Below are 25,137 nucleotides of genomic sequence, written 5' to 3' on the forward strand. Positions count from 1 at the left end.
TTTCAGTCGAGTTGAACCGTGTGAATCGCGTTATGGTCACCGAGGCATTTTGGTCACGTGCGACGGCACTCGACGTTGATATGAAAATTACAAGTTATACCAAGTAGTGGAACCTCTTTGATTCAGTTTACTACTGCTATTATGAATATTACGATATATAAACTCATTAAGTATTAACTTAAAGCTTACTTGCATTTAATGACAGGATTATGAATAGCGCTAGATATTGTTAACTCGTTTTATTGTTGTATCTGAGAGGACTCGAGCCTAACAATTATTTTAGAAGTTAAAAAGCTACTGCAACGGTAATAGATAAACAATTTTCTATGTAACATATTAAACCGTTAACAAGTATCCATTGTAACTGTCGTGACAAACAAAAAGAATTCACAAACTTGCGACAAATGTCGTCGTTTCTCGTTAAACTTCTTCTATGGATTCAACAGAAACTGCAAATCGTTAGACCGTTGCAGATTGCTGTTTATGTGCCATCAGACCGGTCTGGTGCGAGTTCGCAAGTGATCCCGTTTCGATTATCTCTCGATTATAGCCGCGGGACGTCTAGGATTGCTTCTTGCGGTCGTCATCGGCTACCAAAGAATCACTGTATATTCGAATAAATGCAAAACACAACACAAAAGTAAAAAAGTGGAACGCGAGAGTGAAATTCAGAGCGTTCCGTGAAAAACGAAGCGCTAAATGAAGAAGTCCACTGTGTGGAATATTAAGTAATACTATCTGTTCGTTACTTTTCATATCGAGGTTAACTATCGTGGAAGATCGTAGCAAAATTAGATATTTGAAGAGGAAGTAATTATTACACAGCGATCTGGAGCAAAATCCAAGATGGTCTCCGGGTCTTTCCAATCAGTATCTGCCGCTGTGTTCATATTTTTCGTTTAAATAGCGTCGTCATGTACTTGGAGGATACCATAATTGCATTGCGTTTCTCCTTTAATTAGTCGTTATTAGATTTTTAGTAAGCTTTTGCAAAGGAACAAGTGTTGTTAGTTGTTCTACTTGATAGAATAAATTCGTTGCATCATTCTGAAGTTATCTACAAACTTCATCTGCAAATAATAATTCTTTAGTTCTTGTTAATGAATGTAATAGCTTTATCATGGACATCACACTGTTACGAATTCTCGGCTAGGCTCCACACCGGAGTTTTCACTAATAGATTGTTGGTGAAGGTGTTCCCATTATCGGGATCGACGACTCCGACGTCACTTCGACAACCTACATTCGAGAAGAACGGCCGATAAGCGTATCATCACGTGACTACAGGCACGATTTTCATCGATCAATGTTTTTGTCAAGGAAAAATGATTTCAGTGTCGTTTCTTCTCGGCTAGGAAAATGCGACCTTGAAACGAGAAACCAGAAACGTGGCAGTAACATATTTCACAGCACGCTTGGAACACCTTCTAGATTACGGATAATTATAGAAGTAAATGAGAAGTTATGCATAGTTACAGAATGTGGCTTTGAAAGAGGGCAATTTCACTGGTACTCTACTTCCTCCAATTCTTCTTTTAAATCTTATTCTTCTTACGTAAAATCTTCAATATCAATTAATTCGCAGTAAAGAGAAAGAAATTTCAATACAAAATCAATTAACATCATAGAAACTGAACTACTATTATACCTCATTTACATCATTTATTACTTCCGCTTGAGCTCAGAAAAATGTTGCTTTCTGAGAACTATCTGAGGTATCTTATACAATCTATACATCTTGCTACGAAACACATGACGTATCGATTAACGTTTTTCCATCTTGTTTGGTTATGTTGGGTTCGAAGATCGTAAGGAGGATTGGGTGGGTCAATACTGGCGAACGTGGTCCGGCCGAATGAATTCCATTGACCTACTATTGATCTGGCCGGTAGGTAGGTAGGTTGAGCGACGACCGGCTTTGTCGCTCAATGACCGCCAAAAAGCGATCTTGTAGAGCGCGCACGGTATTCACGGAAACGAACACTCGTACGCGTGACTTCTGCCTCCTTTTTTCCTGCGGTCCTCGATACTCATGGAGGAAGAACGGGTACGTTTCAACCAGCCTAGATATTAGTACCAATGCGTAGAATTCCTTAACAGTGGTTTCACATCGTACACACTCTACTATCTAATTAGTCAGGAGGTTATTCATAACAGTGGATCGCTTTAACCCTCCGATCGCCATTGTTCAGATTACGAACTTGTTCATTTTATCAAATTTTGCTCATTTCTATCAAAGCATGAGGCATAATAAAAAATGGATGAAACCAAACATGATGCCAGCAGTATTATGAATTAATATATCAAACCTGATAGTAGACTAAAACATAAGCTAAAAGACATTGGGAACTATCAAGTTATTTATGTTGTTGAATAAATGAAAGCTGGTATCTGCAGGTATCTACGGAAATCGGAGAATGAAATCTTTTTTTACCACAATTCCTAGGGAGATACGAATCAACAGAACTCAATTAGATTGGAATTTTCTGGTTGCTTGTTTTATGTAAATTTCATTAACGATTTCATGAGATTTTAAGAACCGATAATGAATAGGGGTTAGACAGGCATGAATTGACTTGAAAAACGACTAGATGTGGTGGGTAAACAAAAAAGAGAAACTCAAGTGCCGAAGTAGGCTGAAAGAACTGTGTCGCCATGTGCGATAGGAAATTCCCCAAAACGCGCGAATCGCGCGAAGTGCTTCGAATCGTAAGCCTATGCGCGTTCTCAAGTGAGAAACGCAGGCCGCGTCGCGTCGGCCGGCTGAAAGTATTTGCACAGACACGGTGCATCGGAACTGGTTTGCATGTGCTTGAAGTGAACCAAGCAACTGGGACACGTTACATATATTGGGTGGACAGAAAAATTTCGTGCGTGCATGGCACTCCTGTTCGACGTCACGTACACAATCGAAAATTAAGATCGAGAGTTTAATACGTATTACTAATCATGTTCTGTGATAGCTTTGAATATTTGAAATAACACGGGGTGATTAATGTCGGAATAGAAAAAACGGTGGAAGGGATGTCGAAATGATGAATTTAAGAATTCAGACACATGCTGTCGAGAGTCCTAAATTTATGATTTATGTTTCTATATGTATAGACAAAATAGACCTACGAAAGTCTAAAAATTGCCATCTGTATATTTGATTTATTAATTTTATGGAATAAAAAATAACATGGAGTCATTCGATGCTTTGTGTTTAACACCCCGTATACAGGACCAAACGACTACGTGGTCGGTGAACTATAATCGTTTCCATCGAAGCTTGCGTAACGTTAATAGCGTATTCAAAGTAATTAATAAAGACCTTCACCGAAATAAAAGGTCAAGAAAGTTTGTGTACTGAGAAAAAATAAACGGGACATGACATACATTTGTAATACGGAAGAAGAGTAAAATATAAAACGAGGCTTTTATCAGGATTCATCGGAATCATCATCATGTACGTTGAAAACATACAAACATCGTGTATATGTGAAAAGAGATACAATTTCAGTATTCTTTAATCCATCACCCGCGATTTATGTCGTCATGGGAAATGACTAGATCACAATACAATCGTTTCACATTTGTGTTCGTTGTACTCTCAGGTTGCCTCTTCGTGCGGGTAATTTCTGTTACGTCAACGAAGGATCGGGCAAAGATTCATCGCGAAACACGTGCTGCGCGCGTAGGAAAGTGAACCGATCCGCGAACTCTTGGCGTGACACGTTCTACCTATTTCTGGCGTGATAGCAGTCCCGTCTGGACTCCTATACGGTAACTTTCACCGATTTTCCAATTCTTTAGTTTCTGTTATTCTCTTGTCGATCGATGACTTAATACTCTTTCCATTAAACAATTAAATCCTTCACTTTACGTTTTTATCGTTTAAATCTCTTAATTAAGTGTTTCTGTATTTACATTACTGATTATGTGTGTTTGAGCTATCGATTCTATGAAAGTTTTCAAACGTTTCGTAAATTTAATCTAAAATACCTCAAACTTAAGTGAAGATAGTTTGCAGAATTAATGTAAGTTAATAATTCGAAATGATCTTTGTGGAGAACAACGTAACACTCCAATTAAGTTAAAATTTAATTTAAAATTCATTTGAATTCGTAATAGTTTCGAGAATCTTTTTACGAGAGGAGAACGTTTCTTTGAAGTTATTGACGACGAAGAGGCAGTTGAAATCGTCAAGCGTCATAGCTGAAAAATCCGTTATACCTTTCAAATCAGATCGCGTTGTCTCCAAAAATGCTACGTGTTAGGAGTATAAAGTGGCTAAACTCGTGGACCAATGTGGGTCAGTTATTGTGCAGGGTTGATTCTAAGACGAGCACGTCAGCACATTCTTATGTACAGCATCGAGACACGCATTTCGATGTGCGGTTCAATTCCGCGACGTACAGTTATCGCTCAATTAATGTGTGTACAAATCATTTCTATACGTACCGGTTGTGTACATTATGGAATCATCGATCTGTTACGTTGCTCAAGATACTCGTTCCATGTGGGTTACCTAGATGGTAGCTAATTTGAGATTCGCACGCATCTAATATAAAATATCTAATGTAAACATCAGACATGTAATATAAAATCGCGATTTGCGTAGAATTTGATGCAATAAACTTACGATATTTCGATAGAGAAGGAGTAAATAGAACAGAAAAAGAAAATTGAATAGATTAAATGGAGGAAGATTTTAAAAAGTTTCCTTGATAATTTTACAATTTAAAATCGTTGAACGAGTAATCCAGATTTCGCGCTAAGAAAGATGCCTATAAATTATAAACAGACCTGATACTGGATCGTAAATTCCACTTCCTTATTATTACGAACCACTGGAGAAGGAAGAAAGAAACGTAGAAAAAAGTTTAATGAATATCAATTATACAGTCTTAGAAGACATCGCTGTATCGTCACAAATAAGTTAAAAGGTGTTCGACTTTCTGGAATTAATTCGCACATTGTACGCATTTTGTAGACGCAGCTATACTGTATATATTATTATTGTATACATATTATTTGAACTATTCTGAACTTCATAGTGGAAGTCGGCCGATGGCTTTGGACACCTAGTGACAGTGTTCTTCAACTTGTAACATCTTACTCAGTCGATACCGCGCTATCCTGTAGTCACAGACAAAAGATAAAATCTATTCATAGCTCTTTTATACCATATATGTAGGTAGATATCTTCTTGATTTCTTATGATCATATTTAGATATTTATGTAGATAGAAAGTTTCCCTCAAAGCTTCTTCTCTTGTTCATTTCTTATAAGGATCGAAAGATCAAACATTTTGCAAAACTTATTTAAAAATGTGAAATTTATGTGGAATTGGTAACGTTAAAAATTGTTCAAATATTAAAGTGCTGAAAGTGCTCTAGAGTGTTGAAACGTACATGGGACGATAAATCTATCTTGTACCTTGCCTGCATTTATGCTTCCTCTTTGCTTCAATGCTACGAGAAATACACCTAGCGAGAACAGGTAAAACTCTCACCTGTGAAGAGCTTTAGTCAATTGTTCGAAAGATTGCGCCACCGCCTTGCGGCCAGTGATACCGAGTTTGAAATCACGGTCGCTTACACATGAAATTATTTATTGGTTTCAAACTACTTTCACAGACAAAATACTAAACTTTCAACATTAAATTTATTTCCAAATGATACATTTAAATTGACAATTTCTCTAGGATTATATTACATTCATCATACAGAAGAATTTTCAATATTCGAACTCTCGCTTTCTCGAATTCTGCGCAAATTTGATGAGAACTTTTCTTCCGTGGGTTGCCATTCGTCACTATATGCCGAATGCATTACACTCGTATCGTGATTGCTCGCTATATGATTTGTCGAAGTGATATGATCACTATTGTCCAAATAGTTTGGCTTCGAATCTATCATATAGTCTCTCGAATCATCTATCGAATCATCAACCTGATACGTTTCGATGTCGTAATTATCGGATTCTGAGCGCGATGATGGTTCCATTTTATTACTGTTTACCACATTAGCGACGTTGTTAGTCAAATATTGGTACTTCTGTGGTTCCACGGTATTGCTGGAGTTCCAGTTCAAATATGTAATATTGGCAATAACAGAAGGATGTCCATAATTCTGATAGCCAATAGAGTCTGTCCTTGATACAAGTTGTTCTGTTTTAAGGGGTGAATCTTTCGATTCTGTTGCATATCCTGTTTTCTCAAGATTGCTTGTTATAAACCGCCTTCCGAAGCTGCGGCCCCAACCACCATAACCACCACCACCACCGCCACCGCCTGACGGTGCACCATAGCTCGAAGGCGGTGGAGCACCGTAATCGCCTCCACCACCACCATAACCTCCTCCACCTCCACCACCGTAACCTCCGCCGCCTCCACCACCATAACCTCCTCCTCCTCCTCCTCCTCCTCCTCCACTAGATTTTGTTAAAAGAATGATTTCTTTGTACTGACCTGAAAATATTAAAGTAATATCGCATTTAATTCATATCGTAATAAAACTGGCAATTTACGACAACTCATGATAATGTTTGTAATTTGTGGCATTACCTCCTCCTCCTCCTCCGCCGCCATTGCCTCCTCCTTTCATATACTTTTGCATCAGCATTGCCATGGATATCATTAGGGACATCCCAGCCATCATCATGCCCTTCATCGTTGCTACTCCTGATATTTACAAATTTGATTAGGTATTTTAGAATGTCGTAAAGAAATAGAGAGCTATAATTTATGCGTTACCCATGAATTTCATTTTGAGCATCATAAGACCAGCCATCATCATTGTCTTACATTTGCCACCTTTGTCTTTGCCGCCTTTGCCTCCTCCTTTGCCTCGCCCTAGAGAAGAGCGTATGTTTTAACCCATTAAGAATCAATTAAGATAACACTTATAATAATGTTAGAAATACTTCGATTATTTTTGAATTTTGTAAAATTGTAAAATCTTGTGTAGTAGAAGCAGTGATACAAAAATTATTAAACGAATCCTTAGCATTTCCTTCCATAGTTAATATAACATTTAATTGTCACTCGTACATCAAGTATTTTGAAGTGTTACAAACCCTCGGAACCAGGAGTTTCGTCAAACATAACATCTATCTGATTTTTTTCTCGGTTGCCATTCCACCTAGGTAGTGTAATTCTTAAAGCAAATGTATCGAAGAAGTCATTGATACTTCGTTCTATAGTGTCATTGCTATCATTCACGAATCTATGGTCGTTAATCACTCTGGTTTTCACTAGTTTAACATCTTGACCCATTAAATAAATCTCGTTTAAGTCCCTAATAGAGTCCAGGAATCGGCCAAGACGTTTCTTCGCGCAGATTAGCGAGAAATCGATGACACAGCGGCCTATGTCTGTCGTTGGGAACTCTGGGAAGTCATCGTCTTTCGCAGAATCGTTTTTCAGTGACGGTACCACTCGAATATCCACTCTAAAGCCGTTCCTTCGGAAATCAAGCACTTGTCGACCAGCGCTACTAAAAATTTTAATACAAATCAGCAACGGTAAACTATAGAAGAAATATCAAATATCAAAATTGAATTAACCATCATTTTATTTAATAATTCAACGAAGATTTTATTTCTTCGACTATCGTAGTTATTTCTTTAATTATTTCACTCATCAGAGACTATTGCACTCAAGTTGAATTAACCATCATTTTATTTAATAATTCAACGAAAATTTCATTTCCTCCAACGTTATAGCTAATTCTTTAATTATTCCACTTAGCAAAAGCTACAACACTCAATAATGAGATGGGAGCAACGATTACAAAATAAATTTCACAGTACTATTGACGACCGCTGGTCCCAATAATCTTGTAAGGATCCACGTTATTGTTGTCATCCGTGTGTGTTCCATTGTTTACTTGATTTCGAACTTGCTTTACGATCGAAAGCACTACAATCACGACGAATATGGATCTGTGCACTGCGTAAATAATCTTCAGCGTTGACATCGCTCGAAACCCGATGATCGATCTCGTACTTTACCGTCAGCAAAGACTGACTTCCGTCAGATCGTAATCGCTTAAATACAATAGGATTTATGTCATTCGTCAGATTTTTTCAATGCCTTGTCACGATTGCCATTTACTAGGCCGCTATGAAAATAACATAATAATACGTCTGTCTCGTAGTTTGGTCTTACCGCGGATCCTAACCTTTGCGAAACAAGATCCCGCCTTTCGAGATTTCAGGAGCAACTCGATGACTTCCTGCGTGAAGAATTAGAGAGCTTAAGATCTAGTCTATAGAACTGAAATATTTTTTTGTCAGCTATTCGAAAGTTGTTAGCGTCCGCTGAGTGATGGTTGAAAGAATCTAGAATGTTTCGAGGAAGTGGCATGTACGTTGCTGTTCAAAAGTCTTAGGATAATTTAATTCATTTTTTATAAAAATGTAGTATATTTAATGCAGATTATAAATTTTAAATTATATGTATTTTTTAGTAGTATCGTTAATTGATTAGCTACTTTCTTTGTCGTATAAAGTATGTTGATTATAATTTTTAGTTCACTTTTTCTTTAGTTTCGAAATAAATAATAATTAAATCGCGGATGTTTGAGTTAAATCGGGATATCTGAAGAAAACCAAAAGAAATGAAAGATCTCTATCCTTCGAAACGAGGTGACTCACTTGTGTATGTTAAAAAATTCCTTTCTATTCCTACACAATAAGGAACGTTCGAATCCGATTACATTTGTTGGCTGCACCTGAGAAATTATGACCGTGCGCACCTCGATGACCAGAGAATGTCTAGGTAGCCTAACGTACGCGCCTAGAAGCGGACGACCTTGTTTCGCATCAATTTAATTGAGTAACCATTCGTCTCGTAATTACGATGCGACACATATAATTTTCTTTGCAGCAGACCGAGCAAAGAGCTGTCTTTATTTTGCGCAAACTGCTATTTGATTCCAGCCACCTTTTCTTCCACTATAATCTATCATATAGTGAATCAAACGGAAAAAGGATTCGTCATAAATCTTCAGAAACCATAGTTGGTTCCTCTCGTAAAACGTAATACGATCTTATAAGAACGACAGGGCCAGGGAGCTTCTTAAAAACGTGATTTATTAAAACTTTACACTGCGCATAAATACATATAAATAACAAGAAGGAGAAATCATGTACATGATACGAAAATGGTCCATGTGCAACGACGACCAGCTCGAGCCGTGTGACCGTGGGGAGTAGAGGTACGTGGGAGCATGCTTGGCAAATAAATACCTACGAATCTACGAATATAAATTGGTGATGGTGGTGATGGTGGTGGTGGAGAGACGGGGCGATGAAATGAGACCAGGCGATGTAACTGAAGTGACGGACAGAGGCGCGAGCAACAAGAAAGCGAAACGAAGTTAAAGATGGGAGAGACGTGAAGGAGGAGTAGGAGAAATATAGTTGATGGCAGTGGAGAGCGTGATGAAGAGGTGGAGGTGGAGTAGGAGCTAGATACAGATTGAAAGGAACCGTGAAGTGTGAAAAGAGGATAAACGGAAACAAAGTAGATTCGGTGAGGTAGAGACGTGCTACTAGATCTCTCGTGTGCCACCAGCTGCTCCTCGCTGGCGGCTCCTCCGATCACGAGTTCGTTAATTTTGCCGGAATAGCGATCGACGATCCCGCGCGTTGCCATATTTCAGAACGGCCTGCTGGACGCTGTCGTGGATCGTGTCCAAGGATCTCCCGTATCCGGAATGTCCATAGCCGTGACCGTGGTGCTCCTCGGAGCTATGAGTATGAGAACTCGAGTATACAGGTTTACTGACAATCTCGTAGGTAGTCTTCTTTTCGCCACCACCGGCCAAAGATTTCAAACCAACGATGGCTGATAACATGAGGGCCATCAGGCCGGTCATCAGAGCTTTTCCGGCGAGTAGGGCGAGGGCACCGAAACCGATAGCGCCAAGGGTACCCTTCATCATCATCAGACCAGCAAATAAACCATTCATACCGCCCTTCTCCTTCTTACGTCCTATATGATGACCAATGAAATCGTTATCATGTGTTTTCATTCACGATAATCTTAATCTCTCTTTAAGGAGAGTAATTCCTTACCAGTTCCGACACTTTGTCCACCGCTAAGACCAAGTTGAGCCAACGTTTCCTCGTTAAAATTCCTAGCAGCCTCGAAGGTCCTGGGATCGAACAATTTGATGGATATCGAGTGGCTGTTCAGGTAGCTTCCGACCTTGTGAACCAGATACGCGTCCAGTCTCTTCTCTACGTCGTTAGGGAAATCCCTAGCCAGATTGGCGACAACCTCGGAAGCTGGCATACTGGCAGAACTATTTTCTTTGATCACCGACACTCCCGGTAGGATATTGATGTCTTCCTGTTCAGATAATCTATCCAGGAAGGACACCACGTCTAGTTTCAGGCAAGTGGCACTGTAGGACTTGCCACAATCCTTGCTCAGAGTAGAGGCTAGAGTCTCCGGAGATTCCTCGACCATTTGTTTCGAGGTACGTCTCTCGATCTCGCCGACAACGGACCCAACGAGAAGAAGAGGAAGCAGCAGCACCAACAGGGCCTGCTGACGATGGACCGACGATTGACCGAATACCGCAAATCCCTTCATCGTGCTGCGCGAATTATGCGACGTTTCTGAATCCGGACGCGACAAACTCTGATCTTAAAAAGATCCTGCTGGAGAAGGTCCGGCGGTTGGGATAAACGGCGTAAAACGGACTTGTTGCACGTGGTTAGGATTCGATCTGCTGACTGAAGCTGACGGACGAGACGCGTACCGTGCACTGGACATACCCTCGGATAGTTGCAGTATATATAGAGCGAGTCACCGGGTAGTCCTTTTTCCTTTTTGCCTTTCGGCCGTTCCATACATTCTCCTAAGTCGAGAGCAACGCGCCGGCGACGGCGTGCTCTCTTCTTTCACGGTGGTCCAAGAGAGGAGGCGAGGGGCTCTCTCGCGTCCACCACCGCCGCTGCCTCCTTCGTACGCGGCGAGAGGGAGCGTCAAATAGAGCGGAGAATTCGAATCTCTGTCGAATTCGCGGGAAAAAAAAGGATACCGGAGACGTTCTAATGAGAGCGAAGCCTCGTGATCTTGGACTTCCATTCAATTGTCGCCACGGAATCATCTCAGTGAATTCGCTTGGTGGTCGTTGTGGATGCTGCTCGGCCAAACTTTCTTCGATATCGATTCCGTTTGCTCTAGAAATCGTTGCACTCGCAATCTGGATTCAGAAAGTACTCGTATTGCGCTTCGTACGCTGATCACAGGGAATTATAGACAGCTGTTAAAAGATGGAGTGGATTCTTCCTGCATCGATAATTCCGTCACGTTTAATTATATTTATGAAGTAAATCAACATCTGTATCACTGGTTGTTAGAGTTTAATTCCTAGTTTTACTGGAGAAAAGTAGCTCCTGTATCTATGGACGTATTTCAGCTCATTTGATCGATTGGATATTGCAAGCAGTGATTTTTTTCGTACTCAAACGTACAGATCAATCGAATAAGCTGGGATCGCGGATCGTCTGTGGCCGATGGCGACAGTGACGACTCGACATGAACCACTTTCGATCTCGACGACGAAATCGAGGCGGTCGATGGTCGGACAAAATCGAGCCTCCATATCCGGCTATGCGAAGAGCATCTGAATATTTAAGAAAACTACAAAGGGAGAGGGAAATCACGGAGTATTATTTCCCTCGACTGAGCGAAACGAGACGGAGCAGGCCTACTTTAAATTAGCCCAGTTAACTCGCGGGAGATCGGATTTTCGCGCGCCACGCTCGAACGACAGCGCAACAGACGGATCTGACGGCGAGAAAGTGCGCGGTCAATTTTCACAGGATCCACGCGCGAGAGATGCATCCAACGTTTACTACGCTTTGGAAATCGTGTGACCACTTACGTGTTCGAGGAACTTGCATGTCTTTAGACTCGATATAGTTTGTTCGATTTTATCGAACTTTTGTGGGTCAATCGCGTGACGATGGTTAGGAAAATTGGTTTCCTGAATGATTTCGAAAAAAAGGAATTGAAAATAACAAAGAAGATATAGTACGAAGAATACAATAAAATAACATAATATTTATAATATTGCGCGTTAATTTTTTATGATCGATATAATCTTGATTAAGTAAAGGTATCTCTTCCAAGTAATTTATACTTTAAAGAGTAAAAAGTTTGGATAAATCGATTTCTATTTTGAAAATAAAGAAGAATCGTCGCTCCGAGCTACTACTGAAAATAAATTCCGATAGAACTCAGAGATACGTATTTGATCAAGTTTCATCAAACATTGAGAGCTTCTCATCGTCGCATTCGAACTAAAGTGTTACATTTACGCGGCCGCACGCGAACTCGAGAAAAATTCCAGGCTGCGCATTCCGTTGAAATTATTTATCGTCAATAGGGCGTGCAGTTTCGAGCGTGGTGAATTCGCGGCGTGAACACCGCGTAAGGCGTTCATGGACGTTTCGTACGGCCGAAACGATGCGCTCGCATGCTCGGCCAGCAGGTGTGTCGGAAAGGAGAGGATTAGCCTTCTTTTCCAGGTATCTATTTCGCTACTTGTTACTTCCTTTTACCGCAACGCCTTCCTTTCGTTAATAATCGCGCGATCTCCGGTGAGCTACTCTTGTTTCGATCCGGCGCAGAGTCGGCCAGTCGCTCTGTCCTTTGCGACCGTTGTCTATCGAATCGTATAAGTTCCCACAACATATCATATTCTTTCAAATTTACAGTAAAACTCTATTTTAAACAGCTGGCTGAAAAGTGAAACTCCATTTTAAACAGTTGAGACAATTGGCGTGAAATTTGTTTGAGAGCTTGCAAAAGTTTAAACGTATAATATCGATATTGGTAGAATTAATGGAAAATGTCGTGTTACAATGTTAGGGTTTGCCGATTAGGATTGATACTTGATTTTCATCGATCGATCCTGGTCATGCCTTTCCAATCACCGGCAAGTACCGAACGTACGCGAACTGTGCCGCAAGTGAAACGTGAATGGGCGCTCCTCCTGTTTCCCATAACTGTTCCTGATATACTGTTACTATCCTTTTAATACATTTAATACGTAACTCGAACGAGTATATCGAACATCGGCCGAATTTCCTCGACGGTGTCGATCGCGCATTATTAAATCTTTCTGTCCTCGACAAACTTCTGTTGGAGAGTCACGCTGGACAAAAAGTTATAACAAATAGAAACGGCATTTCCTACTCTACTTTCCAGAATCCGCGAAAGCGAAAATTAAAACCATTTGCTGATTTTACGATCGATTTGCAATTTCATAAGCGTCCTTAATTCTCTGACCAAGTTTCTACAACCATCATCCGAATGATATAACAGAATTTGCCAGCTTTCGACCGCTTGAATTATCGAAATATCGTTCGACAAATGTGAAATAGTTGGACGAATTAATCGATGGAAAACAACCGGAGTTAATAAGTGGAAGGCATTCAACTTCGTAGTAATTAACATGGAAATCAGAGAAAACAACTGGTTAGAGCGATCAAGTTGTCCATTCAGTCGATAGCTATTCGATTTTACTCCACTGTCCCTGTCAATGCCACAATTGGGACAGATCTTGTTTCCGATTTCTTCATACGATTCTATTTTGTACGTGTTTAGTCGCTGGATTCGATTCAACGCGTTGCACATTGGAAACGGTGAACGTAATTGCATAGCATTTGCCGATTGATCGCGCACGGTTAGCCCATTTTCGTTTCGAAAATCGAGATGGACGTTGAGAAAGTCGCTATTAGTCGCTAATGCACATGGACCACGAGAATTCCCGTAAGATCCACTGGAGATCCTCGAAGGAAACAGCCCGATCGTTTCCTGACCAGGATCGCCGGTGAGCGGCGCGTTATTTGGAAAACCGTGTCGCTTGGAACGAAGAGCGACCGCGTGTCTGACCAAGACGGATCGCTTATTGTTTCCCTCGGAATTGGGCAATTTGCGATTTGCATACTCCTTATGGATTTGGAACTTTCAATTCTCTGCATGCAGGAGAACGTGCTGATAGTACTTTTTGTAATATCGTTTTTGTTAATATTTTTTGTTTTTTCCTTCTTGCCAAGCTTTTACTTGAGATACAAAACTTTCATAGAGACGTATTTGCAGTGTTGCAAGTTTGTAATTTTCAAAACATACGGGAGCTTCGATTTGTCTGAAAGCACTCGATGTTCGACATTTGTACGTTGAAGAGCAATTCAGGCTTGAAAACTGTTTACAGTATAAAAAGCCTGCAATATTTTGGACATTTGTAATTCCGAAAGCTTACAATTGATTAAATTTGCTTCACCAGAATAACATTTCAAAGTAGAATATGGATTAGGTGAAACTATCCTTTAATCCACCTTTATTTTATATTAATATACTCTCATCGTGATTTACACAAATATCGTGTAGTTTCTTTAAACCGTACACCTTCTCGGGCGGTTCATGCGCACGTGCATTCGGTTAGTTTAATGTTCTCAAGTTTGTTGAGCGCATTTGCGTTATCGAACCATGCATCAGACGGTACAAAAAAAGTCCGAGGTACATCGACAGCGACTGATGCCGGTTGCTGGCCGAGTGGCTGCGTAGACCTCATTAATTCGACACAGAGCACCCGTTATGTTCTCAAAATGCATCGTGCGCGATCATACTTTCGCATTTTTTCAAAGGCAATTTGTAAACGTCATGAGTTTCCCGTTCATATCTAGCCATTGTCCGAGCGATCTTTCTGGTAACTACATTTTAAATATTCAACAATGTCGCTGATAAATCTTTATCGCATTGAAAGATCAAGTTTATCGAAATCTCTTGAAGGTTACGAGGATTTAGCTTGGAACTATTTTTATGATAGTTCGTAGAATGATGCGAAGTGTGTTAATTGAAAAGACTTCGATATAGTATACTTTAAATCGTTTGCTCACTTTACTTATCAGAGAAAATCTTGCTTTTTTGAGAGATATATACATGACTAGTATGTTTTAAATAAAACTTTTAACGAATTAAAAAATCACAGTTAATAAACTTTTTATCGACTTCGGAAATCAACAAAGAGCATTCAGAAACATTTCAATCAACTTCTAACCTCGACAAAGAAAGAGAAGCAAACTATATTCACTCTTGAAACAAGACATTTATAACAAAACCATTCTTCGATAAAAATTAATCAACAACTTTATTAAATTAACCCTTTTCTACTGAAGATAGAGAAGAGAAGATTTAAAAGAGAGGAGACTTTGTAAAATACTCCAAGTATGTATTCTTATCGATTCCCCGAAATACTTCCAAAGAACTTTAAAATGCCCGATGGTAATCAAATTTATCAACAAAACCGTAACCCAGCATTCGATTCATTAACTTCTTTTCGCCTCGAGTTCTCCATTCTCTTGACAGTGCTGTCCTCTCGATCGGCTTGTATATACCCAAGGTCTCTGCCCTCTCCACGCAACCTAATCACAACTGATACCGTTACTCGCCGTTTCTCCACTCTGAATGGGGGGAGGCAATGATCGCTCGACGAAGAGGGGAGAACGCAAGGTGGGAGTCCACGTGGAGGTAATGACCCAGTGCCCTTGATCCTGAGAATTCACTCAGGGGGAAGCAGAAATGGCCAATCACCGGCTCGGCCACTTTTCCCACCTTTCCTGTCACAGTGACCCCGATTCCTTCCTGTTCCTACTCCCCTACCTCTTCCTTTCTCCCCACCTGTCGTTCTCTCTCCACCGAGCGCGTCGCACGACTCCTATTTGGGTCGTTAGCCTTCCCCTTCGCCGTGATAACCTGCTTTACCTCGGCGGTTATAGATTTCCAATTATTTATTTAATTATTTTAGCTGTCAATGGCTGCTCGCTCCAACGGAGAGAGGAAAGTGCACCGATGTGTTCGATGGTTGACGTATTCGAAGACTCGTGGAAAATTCGAGGAATGAAAATAGCGAAGAACACGAAAATTAGGAAGGGTGGCAATTAAAAGAAAGCGTAAGATCGTAGAAAACAAAGGACGCGATGTCTTTATTCAACACAATGGGAGTAACAGAGAGGAGATAATAAATAAAATGAAGGGATGAGAAGATGAATCTTAACTTGAAGACCGAATTTAAGGGATGTCTTGGTAGGGATACTGCTCAGGCCCGAATTCCGGGGCCCACCCTCTGTACGGTTGATTCACTTCTTCCTGTGACCTGTGCCAATGTTCGTGGTGAACTTCAGGTTTTACTATTCCGTACGAGACCCTGGTGGGATAGGAGGGTGGTGGTGGTGTTAGTAGAGCCTTGAGAGCGACCGCCCCCGAAAGAAGAAGGGACAGTAGACCTGCACCGAGTCCCTTGATGCCTATCAGACCGATCAGAGTGATGGCAATAGGAAGGACGATCATGGCTTTGAGTTTGAGAGCCAGTAGTAACGGCAACACGATCTTCTTCAGCTTGGTTCGGGCTGGAACGAAAGCGAAACGATGCAAAATCTAAAATCTACGTAATCCTCGTACATTATTTTTATCGTAGATACTCCGTAGGTCTTAGAAATTTGTTAACGAATACAAAAATAATAAGAAGAAATTGAACAAAAAAGAACAAAAGTGTTCATTAATGCATATCGACGAATTTGATGGATCCAATGAATCGTCAAGTGAAATTCATCAAGTTGATCAGTCTGCGAATCTGGAAGGGGTAACTAGAAGCCTCTAATGGCCATTTATCGTCTATCTACTTTCTTCGACATGTGGCACTCTCGTTCAAGGTCCTCGTTCGTCGTGTTCTTCAGGCAACTGTCCCAGAAACCCGGAATCCCATCGATGACCCACTTTATCTCGATTCTTGCCACAGCAACGTTTTCGCGGATGCAGAGGAAGTGGGACGCGTCTTTGTGGCTTTCTATGCTCGACGCACTGCTACTTTCCTCCCTCCATTCTTCATCGCGTTCCAAGCGTTTATTGCTTGCGTGGGGAACGCAGGATGCGTCCCAACGACTCAGTTCGGGGAGAAGAAAAAATTTGTGAAAACTTCGAGGCGCGTAAAAGAGGCCGAGAAAAAGAGCAGCAGGCAGAGGCGTTGGTTCGTCGAAGAAGCCAATCGGAAACATCGCCATCTGAAGTCCCACTTTACGACCAATCGTTCCTCGTCTTCGTGGCTTACTTCCATCGTATTGGAGAGAGTTTAGAAAGGCGAGGTACTATAAGTTCGTGGCCGTGGTCCAGTCGATTCACAGCAGCAACTTAACGCGACGAAGATCCAGTTGTCTTGACGTTGAAGTATAAAAGTGTCTCCTGGAATTTAGTTCCTCCTCGAGATCACTCCGGGAAATCATGAATATTTCCCCTTTCTTTCAGTGTTTTACGCTTTGGTAGTCGAGAAAGTGAGTCTCGAATGCTGAAGATGTTAATGTAGGCTAAAGGAGAGATCGAAGGAACACTTGTAATAGAAAGTTCCTTCGATCTTTCTTCGTGATAGATTCTTACTTCTGTTGTCTGTTTTTGATTGGTTCTTTTTCGAGAAAAAGCTTCATACCTCTTGCACGATTTAAGTGAATTTTCGTTTTCTTCTTGGGATATAGTCTCCCTTTCTCTGTAGATTTTTCGATGATTAAAAGAGATTGAAAAAGCTGTAGAATTTAGTGCATCGTAAACAAACACGTAGTACATGTGTCCAAGCTCGACCCACGATCGAAATCTTTAAAATTACAATCAGGATTGATGTTCATCGTGTTTGCAAAAGTTGATTACAAATACTCAAAAAGTTATATAATTAGAATTTCGTCTAGAAAGTAATCAAGTACTTCTAATAACCTTCATACCAGTGCTGAAAAATTTTCATACAACCAAAATTATACTTAAACCTCACCGTTTCGAAGCAAAATGACGTTTGGAAACGTTAAATTTCTTCAACCGACTTAAAAATCTTCTAACATATTTTCTACAAAATTAATTTTACCTTCAGAAGCTCCTGTAGTCAGACCTCTAAGGCCAATCTCCATGTCCTTCTGTCCCATAGCTCTGCCAAACATGTCGGCAGAAGATCCATCGCTTGGTAGATGTACATGAATTTTCCTGTTCCTCAAGAACTGCTCGATCTTGCTCACTAGAGGGTCCTGAGTAGCTCTTGCAGCTTCTTCATCTTCCACAATGTCTACCTTCTCCAAAGTGATCATATCACCGTAGATCTTGATGGTGTCCCTTTTATTCAGCTCGTCCATCGTCTTGGTTAGGCTGATCTCCACGCTTCTGGCCTCTTCAGCCGCGACGATGGCGATCGAAAACAACGCCAATATCGCGATCAATGATTTCATCATGATGATCGATTGAACTGGACGGACACGAGGATTTTGACTGTTTGTCTCGAGGGCAATTTTTCTTTTATACTTCGACTCGTGATCGATGGTGGGGTCGGTTTGAACCATTTGGCAAGCGACGTGCAAGGGCTGTGGTGTCAAGAATTTTAATTTCGGCGTCTCACCGGCTAGCCACTGCACAACGCGTACATTTTCGTGACGTATCGTCTATCGATAGAAATTAATTTTCCTTTTCAGTGAGATCACTTTCGAGCGATCTATCAACTTCGTCTATGATCAGTGTTTAAATTAGACTTTAATCAACTGAAAGTAAAAATCGATGGAATACTAATTTTATTACTTCCACGAGTGATACGAGTTTGACAGTTATTGGACTGAAGCCGTCGAATAGCAATCTTATTAAATTTTAATAACCACTTTTTGCGTTCGAATTAAATTTAGTCGACTGATAAAAGAATTTATGAATCACAGATTTTACTACTCGTTGGAGTAGTAAAAATTCAACAGCAGTACCGTTCATTTTTAAAGTGCGAGAAATATAAATGTGAAAGACAGGTTTGTAGAAACCTTGAGGATAAATAGCTGTTAACTAGAATGGGCTGTCTTTAGAGTGATTGAAACCTGGAAAAAGTTGAAGGTTTGTCGAAGGTGCGACTGATTTGTTTTGGAGGAAAGTAGGAAGTATTCTTTCAAGCATTTCATTTAGCAAAGAGAAAAGTTGGAAATTACAAGCGTGATTTATTCGAGAAGTGGGACCAATCCGTGGAACTGTTGTTCCTCGCTCAAACTGTAAAACTCTCTCTAAATTCTATCCACGAAGCGGTAAGGGACAGAAGACAGTATCGTACTTCAGCGTACAATAGAACGTCTCGTTTCTGGAGTTGGAAGAATAAAAGGGAGGCGCCGAAACGAGCGTTCCTTTGTCGAGCTGATACAATGGCGTGTTTCCACGACCAGAATCCGCTCTTTCAATCGTGGCTTCGACAATGACAGTGCCACTCCCGGGTGTTTCTCGCGGTACATCATATTCACGTGACAGTTGGTAATAAGTTCTTCGGTGAAAATTAGATTTCCGTGTCTGTTCGCGCGTGTGACACGGAACGGCATGCAGAACCGACCGTCGTGTCCCGAATTTGTTTTCGGTCGGAAGTGGGAGAAGGAGAGAGAAAGAAGGAGAGAAAGGAATGGAAGGATAAGCGAAGAAAGGGGAAAGAGAAGGCGCGAAAATAGGGTACAACCGCGGTGGGAGTGCAAACGAAATTGTATGTCCGATCGGAATCGCATATGAGCCAGACCGATTGTCGGCTCGATCCACGATCATGTCGATATTTCGCGCGTAGGGCAAACACTAATCACGTACATACCGTTTTCTATGCACCTTCTCGCCTTGCATCGCTCGCACATGCATAAATAATCTCTTCAAATTAGAAATCGTCTTTGCTTTCGACCTAACAGTCGATCCCAACTGGTTAAAGAGATGAAAACTGATAAACGAACTTCTCAGAAGACAAAATGACCAACATCGCCTTTGTAAGTGTCACAATTTGATTGTTCAGCTACACGATTAATCGTGGATTCTCAAGAAACGATTGACTTACTTTCGTTTCTTGTATTCTATTTAGCTATTCACACATGACATAAATCATAGCAAATTCCAAAATGAATTTTCAAAAACGATGCTTGTAACGTTATTATTTCTCTCTACTTTCCAATTCTGAAATCGGTTATATCGAACTATTGAAATTTTGCAGCTTTCTCAGTGACTTTCAAGTGATTCAAATACACGAAAAGTATGTGATAGACAATCTGCAATAGTACAAATAATTTATTAATACAAAGGATTATTAATAATTTACTCGGTCCATAAGTTATTCGCTTAAATATTAATCTAACAGTCGACAACGAGTCTAGCGAGTATTACACGCACTAGATTCGAGAGATATGGCCCCCAGGTAGCCTGGATTCTTTCGTTCTTCATAAACGTAGACTCAGGATCATCGTTTCAGTTGGTTTCGTTCGTGATCGGCGCTTGCGCAGAGTATGCCATCGAATGGGCGTCTATTTTTCCATTTTCAGCGTCGAAACTTCTCTTGTAGTAGCCCTGAGGTTGAACACCTGCCGCGACATTGGCTGCCCAGCCTTGGTTGGCGCTGTCAATCCATCCAGTCGATGGTTGAGGGTTCTTGCTGAAGAAACTAGTAGCTCCAGAGTTGCTGCCGCCGAATAATCTCTGGAAAGCCAACACTCCAGCTAGCAGAAGGGCTATCTTGCCCACGAAAAGGGCCTTCATGACCAGGAGACCAAGACTTCCGAGGAGAATTGGGATTAAGGCGAACAATTTAATTCCTGCGGCGGCGATCAGAGGAAGTGCTATTTTCTTTATTTTGGCGCGACCTGGAAATAAAAGTTACGGAGTGAAAATTAATTTCGGTAGCGGAGATATCTCTAATTTAAAACAGGTGAAATGGAAATTTCGAAACTTTACTTTAATAGACAAATTTTAAGTTGAAGCATCGAATTTAGAGAACAATGGATAATCGTAGAAAAGGAGATTTGGAAGTTTTATTCCAAATTAGAATTATTTTAATGCGAAAATCTAAAAGAGAAAATTTTAAACAATTTTATCTCAATAGAAAGATAGGAGTTGCTAAACGATCTAAAAGCAAGGATATCATCATTCTTTAAAAAATTGTGAATATATTCCCTGTATATTTCATATGTTTTGCTTAAAAATCGGATACCACGGTACTAAAAATGAAACTTCACTTCCCCGAAATTTAATCTGTAAACGGAACATTGAAGAATAAGAAAACACGAAAGACAACATAACAAATGAAGCATATTTGTTCACGTCACTTAGCTACCCGATCCTAAGTGTCGCTAATTAATAGCTTGCGTGTTATCAAGCGCAGTGAGCCCCTTTTTTTTCTCTCTCTGGAGGCGATGTATAATTTCAGAAGGAAAGCGAATGGAAGAGGTAGCGCGCGAGGAACGGGTTTATCCGGAACAGGTTACCGCGGCGCGTATAGATATCACGAAGGTGAAAGGCGCGGTGAACAGTTTATTCGTTCATACCGGTGACGCGTTGGGGCGTCATCAAGGTGGGAAATATTACGTAATAGAAGCATCTCTATCATAGCGCAAGATAGAAAGTTACCTTCATCCAGAGCGCGGGATATCGAGCCCTCCTCGGGCATGCTCAGCTTCAAACTATGGGACTTCATAAACGACAGGGCTGAATCTACCAGCATAGTGGCGAGCTTGATGGTCCTGTCCGACATGTCTCTTGGTAATTCATTCATAATATCGACCTCCGTCTTCAAATCTTTTCCGCTGCGTTCCACTAAGATGAAGAATGACATATAAAACTTCAAGGAACTCAACGATGTTCGTTTGAATATCACAATTTGCAAATCGTAAAATAGATTAGATACGATTTATGTGACACTATCAAGGGATTAAACTTCCAAGAACCAAGTAGCTACGAATTTAAACAACTCTGCGAAGAACTTAAAAAATGTTAGACAGAATTGAACTTAAACTTACTCGGTGTTTCCCTCACGAACCTCACACCATCGATGATCTCGATGTCGCTAGACCTGGCGGCTCTATCCAGCGCACTGACGGTCTTGACGAACATGCAGCTGAACAGCGCGTTCTCTTGCTCGAAGCAATTGAGATCCCTGTTGAGCTCAACGTTGTTAAGTTCCGGCGTGGGCACAGCCACCGCGGATGTAGCGAAAAGACACAGTATCACTATTTTGTTCATCTTTTGTGCCTGATCCAACGTGTTAACCGATAATTGCAAAGAAAACGTATTGAAGAGGATCGAGCACGTCCCTCGGAAAATTTTCGGAGCAAAGTGTGATCTGACCCTCCGTAGCTTCTATCTTTATAGGTCTTCACCAGCTGGGACCCTCCCCAATATCCCCACTCTAACCGATGACGCATGTGACGACGACAAACGACTAAGACACACAAGGCGTCATCGCTGGTACATGTCGTTGCCCACCTCTCCGTCAGAAGAAACTTTCTTCAACAATTTTTTAAACAAACGATCGACCACTTCCATGGATCAGTGGAGTAGTTGAAGCTGGGCGGACCTTAGCATCGGCGATCCCTGATATTAGTGGTCCAACAAGATTCTAAGATTTGGGTTAGTAGGGGAGACGATGACGTTATAGACGAAGGGATTTCGATGGTCCATCGATGCATCTCGAAATGAATTATATTAATACCATGGTATAAACGAAGAGAAGCTGAATTCTTCGAGGAAAAATCATTGTTTTAATAATTATAGCAAAAATTAGGCTCATAGTTTTATTAATTATTGGAAAAATAATACAGGAGATTCCTATTTTGCATATCCAAATAATTCTAACAACCTCTCTCGAAATTATCCACCTCTGAGAAATTAAATTGCATCGATATTACTCTTTAAATTTTGTGATATATGTATATTGTATATTGTATATTATTAATTGTATATTATTAATATAAATTGCAAAGACGTCAGACGGTTATAGTGTACCCATTGATAGGTTACCGTCTTTAATGTCGAGAATACGTTTGATCGAAGTTCTACGTATATAATTCATCTTAATCTTCGCAGGCATTCAGTAAATTCTATTCTCTAAATATTCCTATAACTGGAAAATCTTCTACGATCGAGACCGATGTCTTGAAATACTTCCACGTGCAGCAAGCAACTCGCCTTGACCCACAGACACGGTCATCGGTCATCCCAAGCTACAAATTGCATCGTGGACGTATTTTCTGATATTTTCTGGACATATTTTACTCTAAACAGTTTCCCTCTTGTGAATACCAATGTCGTTTTCTGTGATTTCTGCATATTTTATTCAGATAATCGTTTCCTTTCGGTGTAAACTGTTAAGTACTATGTTTACAAAGTATGTTTTCATGGGAGATGGAATTTTTCTTGCTTTTAAGGTTGTACCATTCGCAGATCGTCGAAGAAAATTCTACTTTCCCCGACATTGTTTGCTCTGTCAATAGCCGGTATGCTAAAGTGTGGCTCAATGGTACAGAGTAAAAATTACGATAAGCGAATTTCTTGTTAATGTTTCAACAGTTGCATTGGTAATTATTCTCGATATTCCTTTTCTATTCTTAAATAGTGCATAATAGCAATTATTAATTAGATATTATACCTAAGCACTTGGATAACTGTTCTCTTTTTAATAAGGATTTAACGCGAATTCCTGATTCGATAATGGACGCGAAGTAGTCCAGCCGATGTCATTCGTACAGCAAACAATGTCCAGCAATGCGTACATCTCATCGGGACAGTTTCTTTTTTTCGAATGGCGCGTGCCTCGGAATGGCAACTGCCTTATTCGCGGGCACTGCTCCATTGTCTCGTTCCGGGTCTCTTTAAATATTTAACAGTCGCGCGGAACTTCGTCATCTTCGCGTTAACGGTATCCCTTCGATGGATTTTCGCGATTAATTTTCTAGGTTACGTCCGTTCATGAAGTCGGTGACTTTCGATTGTTACAACGAACCATTGTGCTTTCCACCAATTCCATAGAACCTCATCACGTTCATTTGCTTGGTTAACGTAGTAGAATCATTTATAGTAGCAATCCTATAATTATTTCTAGTAGCGTAAATTTTGTACAGTTATGGAGAACAGAAAAGAATACATCGGGAAAGGTAGAATGAAGATGCTGAATAGGTATATCGGATGTTAAACGGAGAAATTTCTTCGCGACTGCTCACTTTGCTTTCAACGATGATTCAATTTCTGCAGTTGCGTCTGAATGACTTTCTTCCGATCGTCGTCTCATCTGATTTCGACTTTCAACCGACACGGTTTATCTACACGTGTGATTAATAAGTGTTTCGAGGGTTGAAAGGTATGTAATATTAGGAATCGTTGGAAGGTAGTGAACAAAAGTTTGGCGGATCGGATTACCTTTCCACGAATTTTAAAGCACTGTGGAAGGTTGTAGGTTTTAAGGTCGACGACTTGTCCTATTTAACAATGGCTCATTCTTTTCTTATCTTTATCATTTCCTGGATTTCTTAGATGGCTGTGGTATCTTCCGTGGTTAATCTTTTTGTCTATTCTCGACAACGAAGATTTCACAGTTTTATAAATAATGATCTCCAACTTAGAAAATATCTGTCAAAGTTCATGCTTCTTCCTTCTTTAATCGTGCTACGGTCTTGGAACTTTTTATTTCTCAATACCGTTTTAGTTTCAACCAAGAAGACTTTTAATATTTTAAAACGATCTTTGTGATACAGTTGGAACAAAAAATTATGCGTATTACAATAAATGTTCTTTCATATTTCCTTCAGATTTACCAATCTTTGTAACGATATTAACCTGAAGTGAATAAATTAAATGAAAAATAAGATTTGGTAGAAAATGATCTAATAGACGCAGGTTAATTATTCACAATTTAGTGAAAGATGATTTACGAGTAACTTTTAAAATAAGGTATAAATTACTTAAAATAGTTATGAAACTTTTACAATGGAAATATCGATTTGTCGATAAGGTTTGTCAGTCGCGATGCTTGCCACATGAGTTTATAATTCTGACAATTCGAGATGAACTTTCACTTGGCGTACCAGTGGTGCAATTACGTAATCACAATCATGACAGGTTAGAGCAATTAATTATACGCATTGTATAGAATTATACGCATCCAAGGAATCGAGCATCCCTTACTGCAAGCACGATTTGATTTGCAAACGTAAAATGATGATTCGCTACCGTTCGAAAACACTTTCTACGGTTCGCTTCGTTTTCCGTTTATTAACTTCTCGGCTTTTTCCTGTTGCATTACGGAATAATTAGCAAGTTTCGTTTGCATCAGTTTGAACGAGGAA

General features: G+C 40.3%; 3 protein-coding genes across 3 annotated transcripts; all 3 read right to left on the bottom strand.

Annotated features, from left to right (window-relative positions):
* Positions 1-9,060: 9,060 nt before the first annotated feature.
* On the bottom strand, positions 9,061-10,868 carry LOC110119915. The gene is made up of 2 exons (XM_020866803.2): positions 10,069-10,868; positions 9,061-9,985 (listed from the first exon to the last, which is right to left on the bottom strand). The coding sequence occupies exons 1-2, from the start codon at positions 10,589-10,591 to the stop codon at positions 9,603-9,605; spliced, it is 906 nt and encodes a 301-aa protein (XP_020722462.2). The 5' UTR covers positions 10,592-10,868; the 3' UTR covers positions 9,061-9,602.
* A 5,101-nt stretch (positions 10,869-15,969) lies between these two features.
* Positions 15,970-18,312, bottom strand: LOC100646847. The gene is made up of 2 exons (XM_020866795.2): positions 17,913-18,312; positions 15,970-16,419 (listed from the first exon to the last, which is right to left on the bottom strand). Exons 1-2 carry the CDS (start codon positions 18,268-18,270, stop codon positions 16,082-16,084), a joined length of 696 nt encoding a protein of 231 aa, XP_020722454.1. The 5' UTR covers positions 18,271-18,312; the 3' UTR covers positions 15,970-16,081.
* A 1,765-nt stretch (positions 18,313-20,077) lies between these two features.
* LOC100650131 lies at positions 20,078-22,153 on the bottom strand. The gene is made up of 3 exons (XM_003401326.3): positions 21,817-22,153; positions 21,428-21,613; positions 20,078-20,664 (listed from the first exon to the last, which is right to left on the bottom strand). The coding sequence occupies exons 1-3, from the start codon at positions 22,037-22,039 to the stop codon at positions 20,273-20,275; spliced, it is 801 nt and encodes a 266-aa protein (XP_003401374.2). The 5' UTR covers positions 22,040-22,153; the 3' UTR covers positions 20,078-20,272.
* Positions 22,154-25,137: the final 2,984 nt, after the last annotated feature.

Source organism: Bombus terrestris, chromosome 15, assembly GCF_910591885.1.
Source record: "Bombus terrestris chromosome 15, iyBomTerr1.2, whole genome shotgun sequence".
In the NCBI taxonomy this organism is placed as follows: domain Eukaryota; kingdom Metazoa; phylum Arthropoda; class Insecta; order Hymenoptera; family Apidae; genus Bombus; species Bombus terrestris.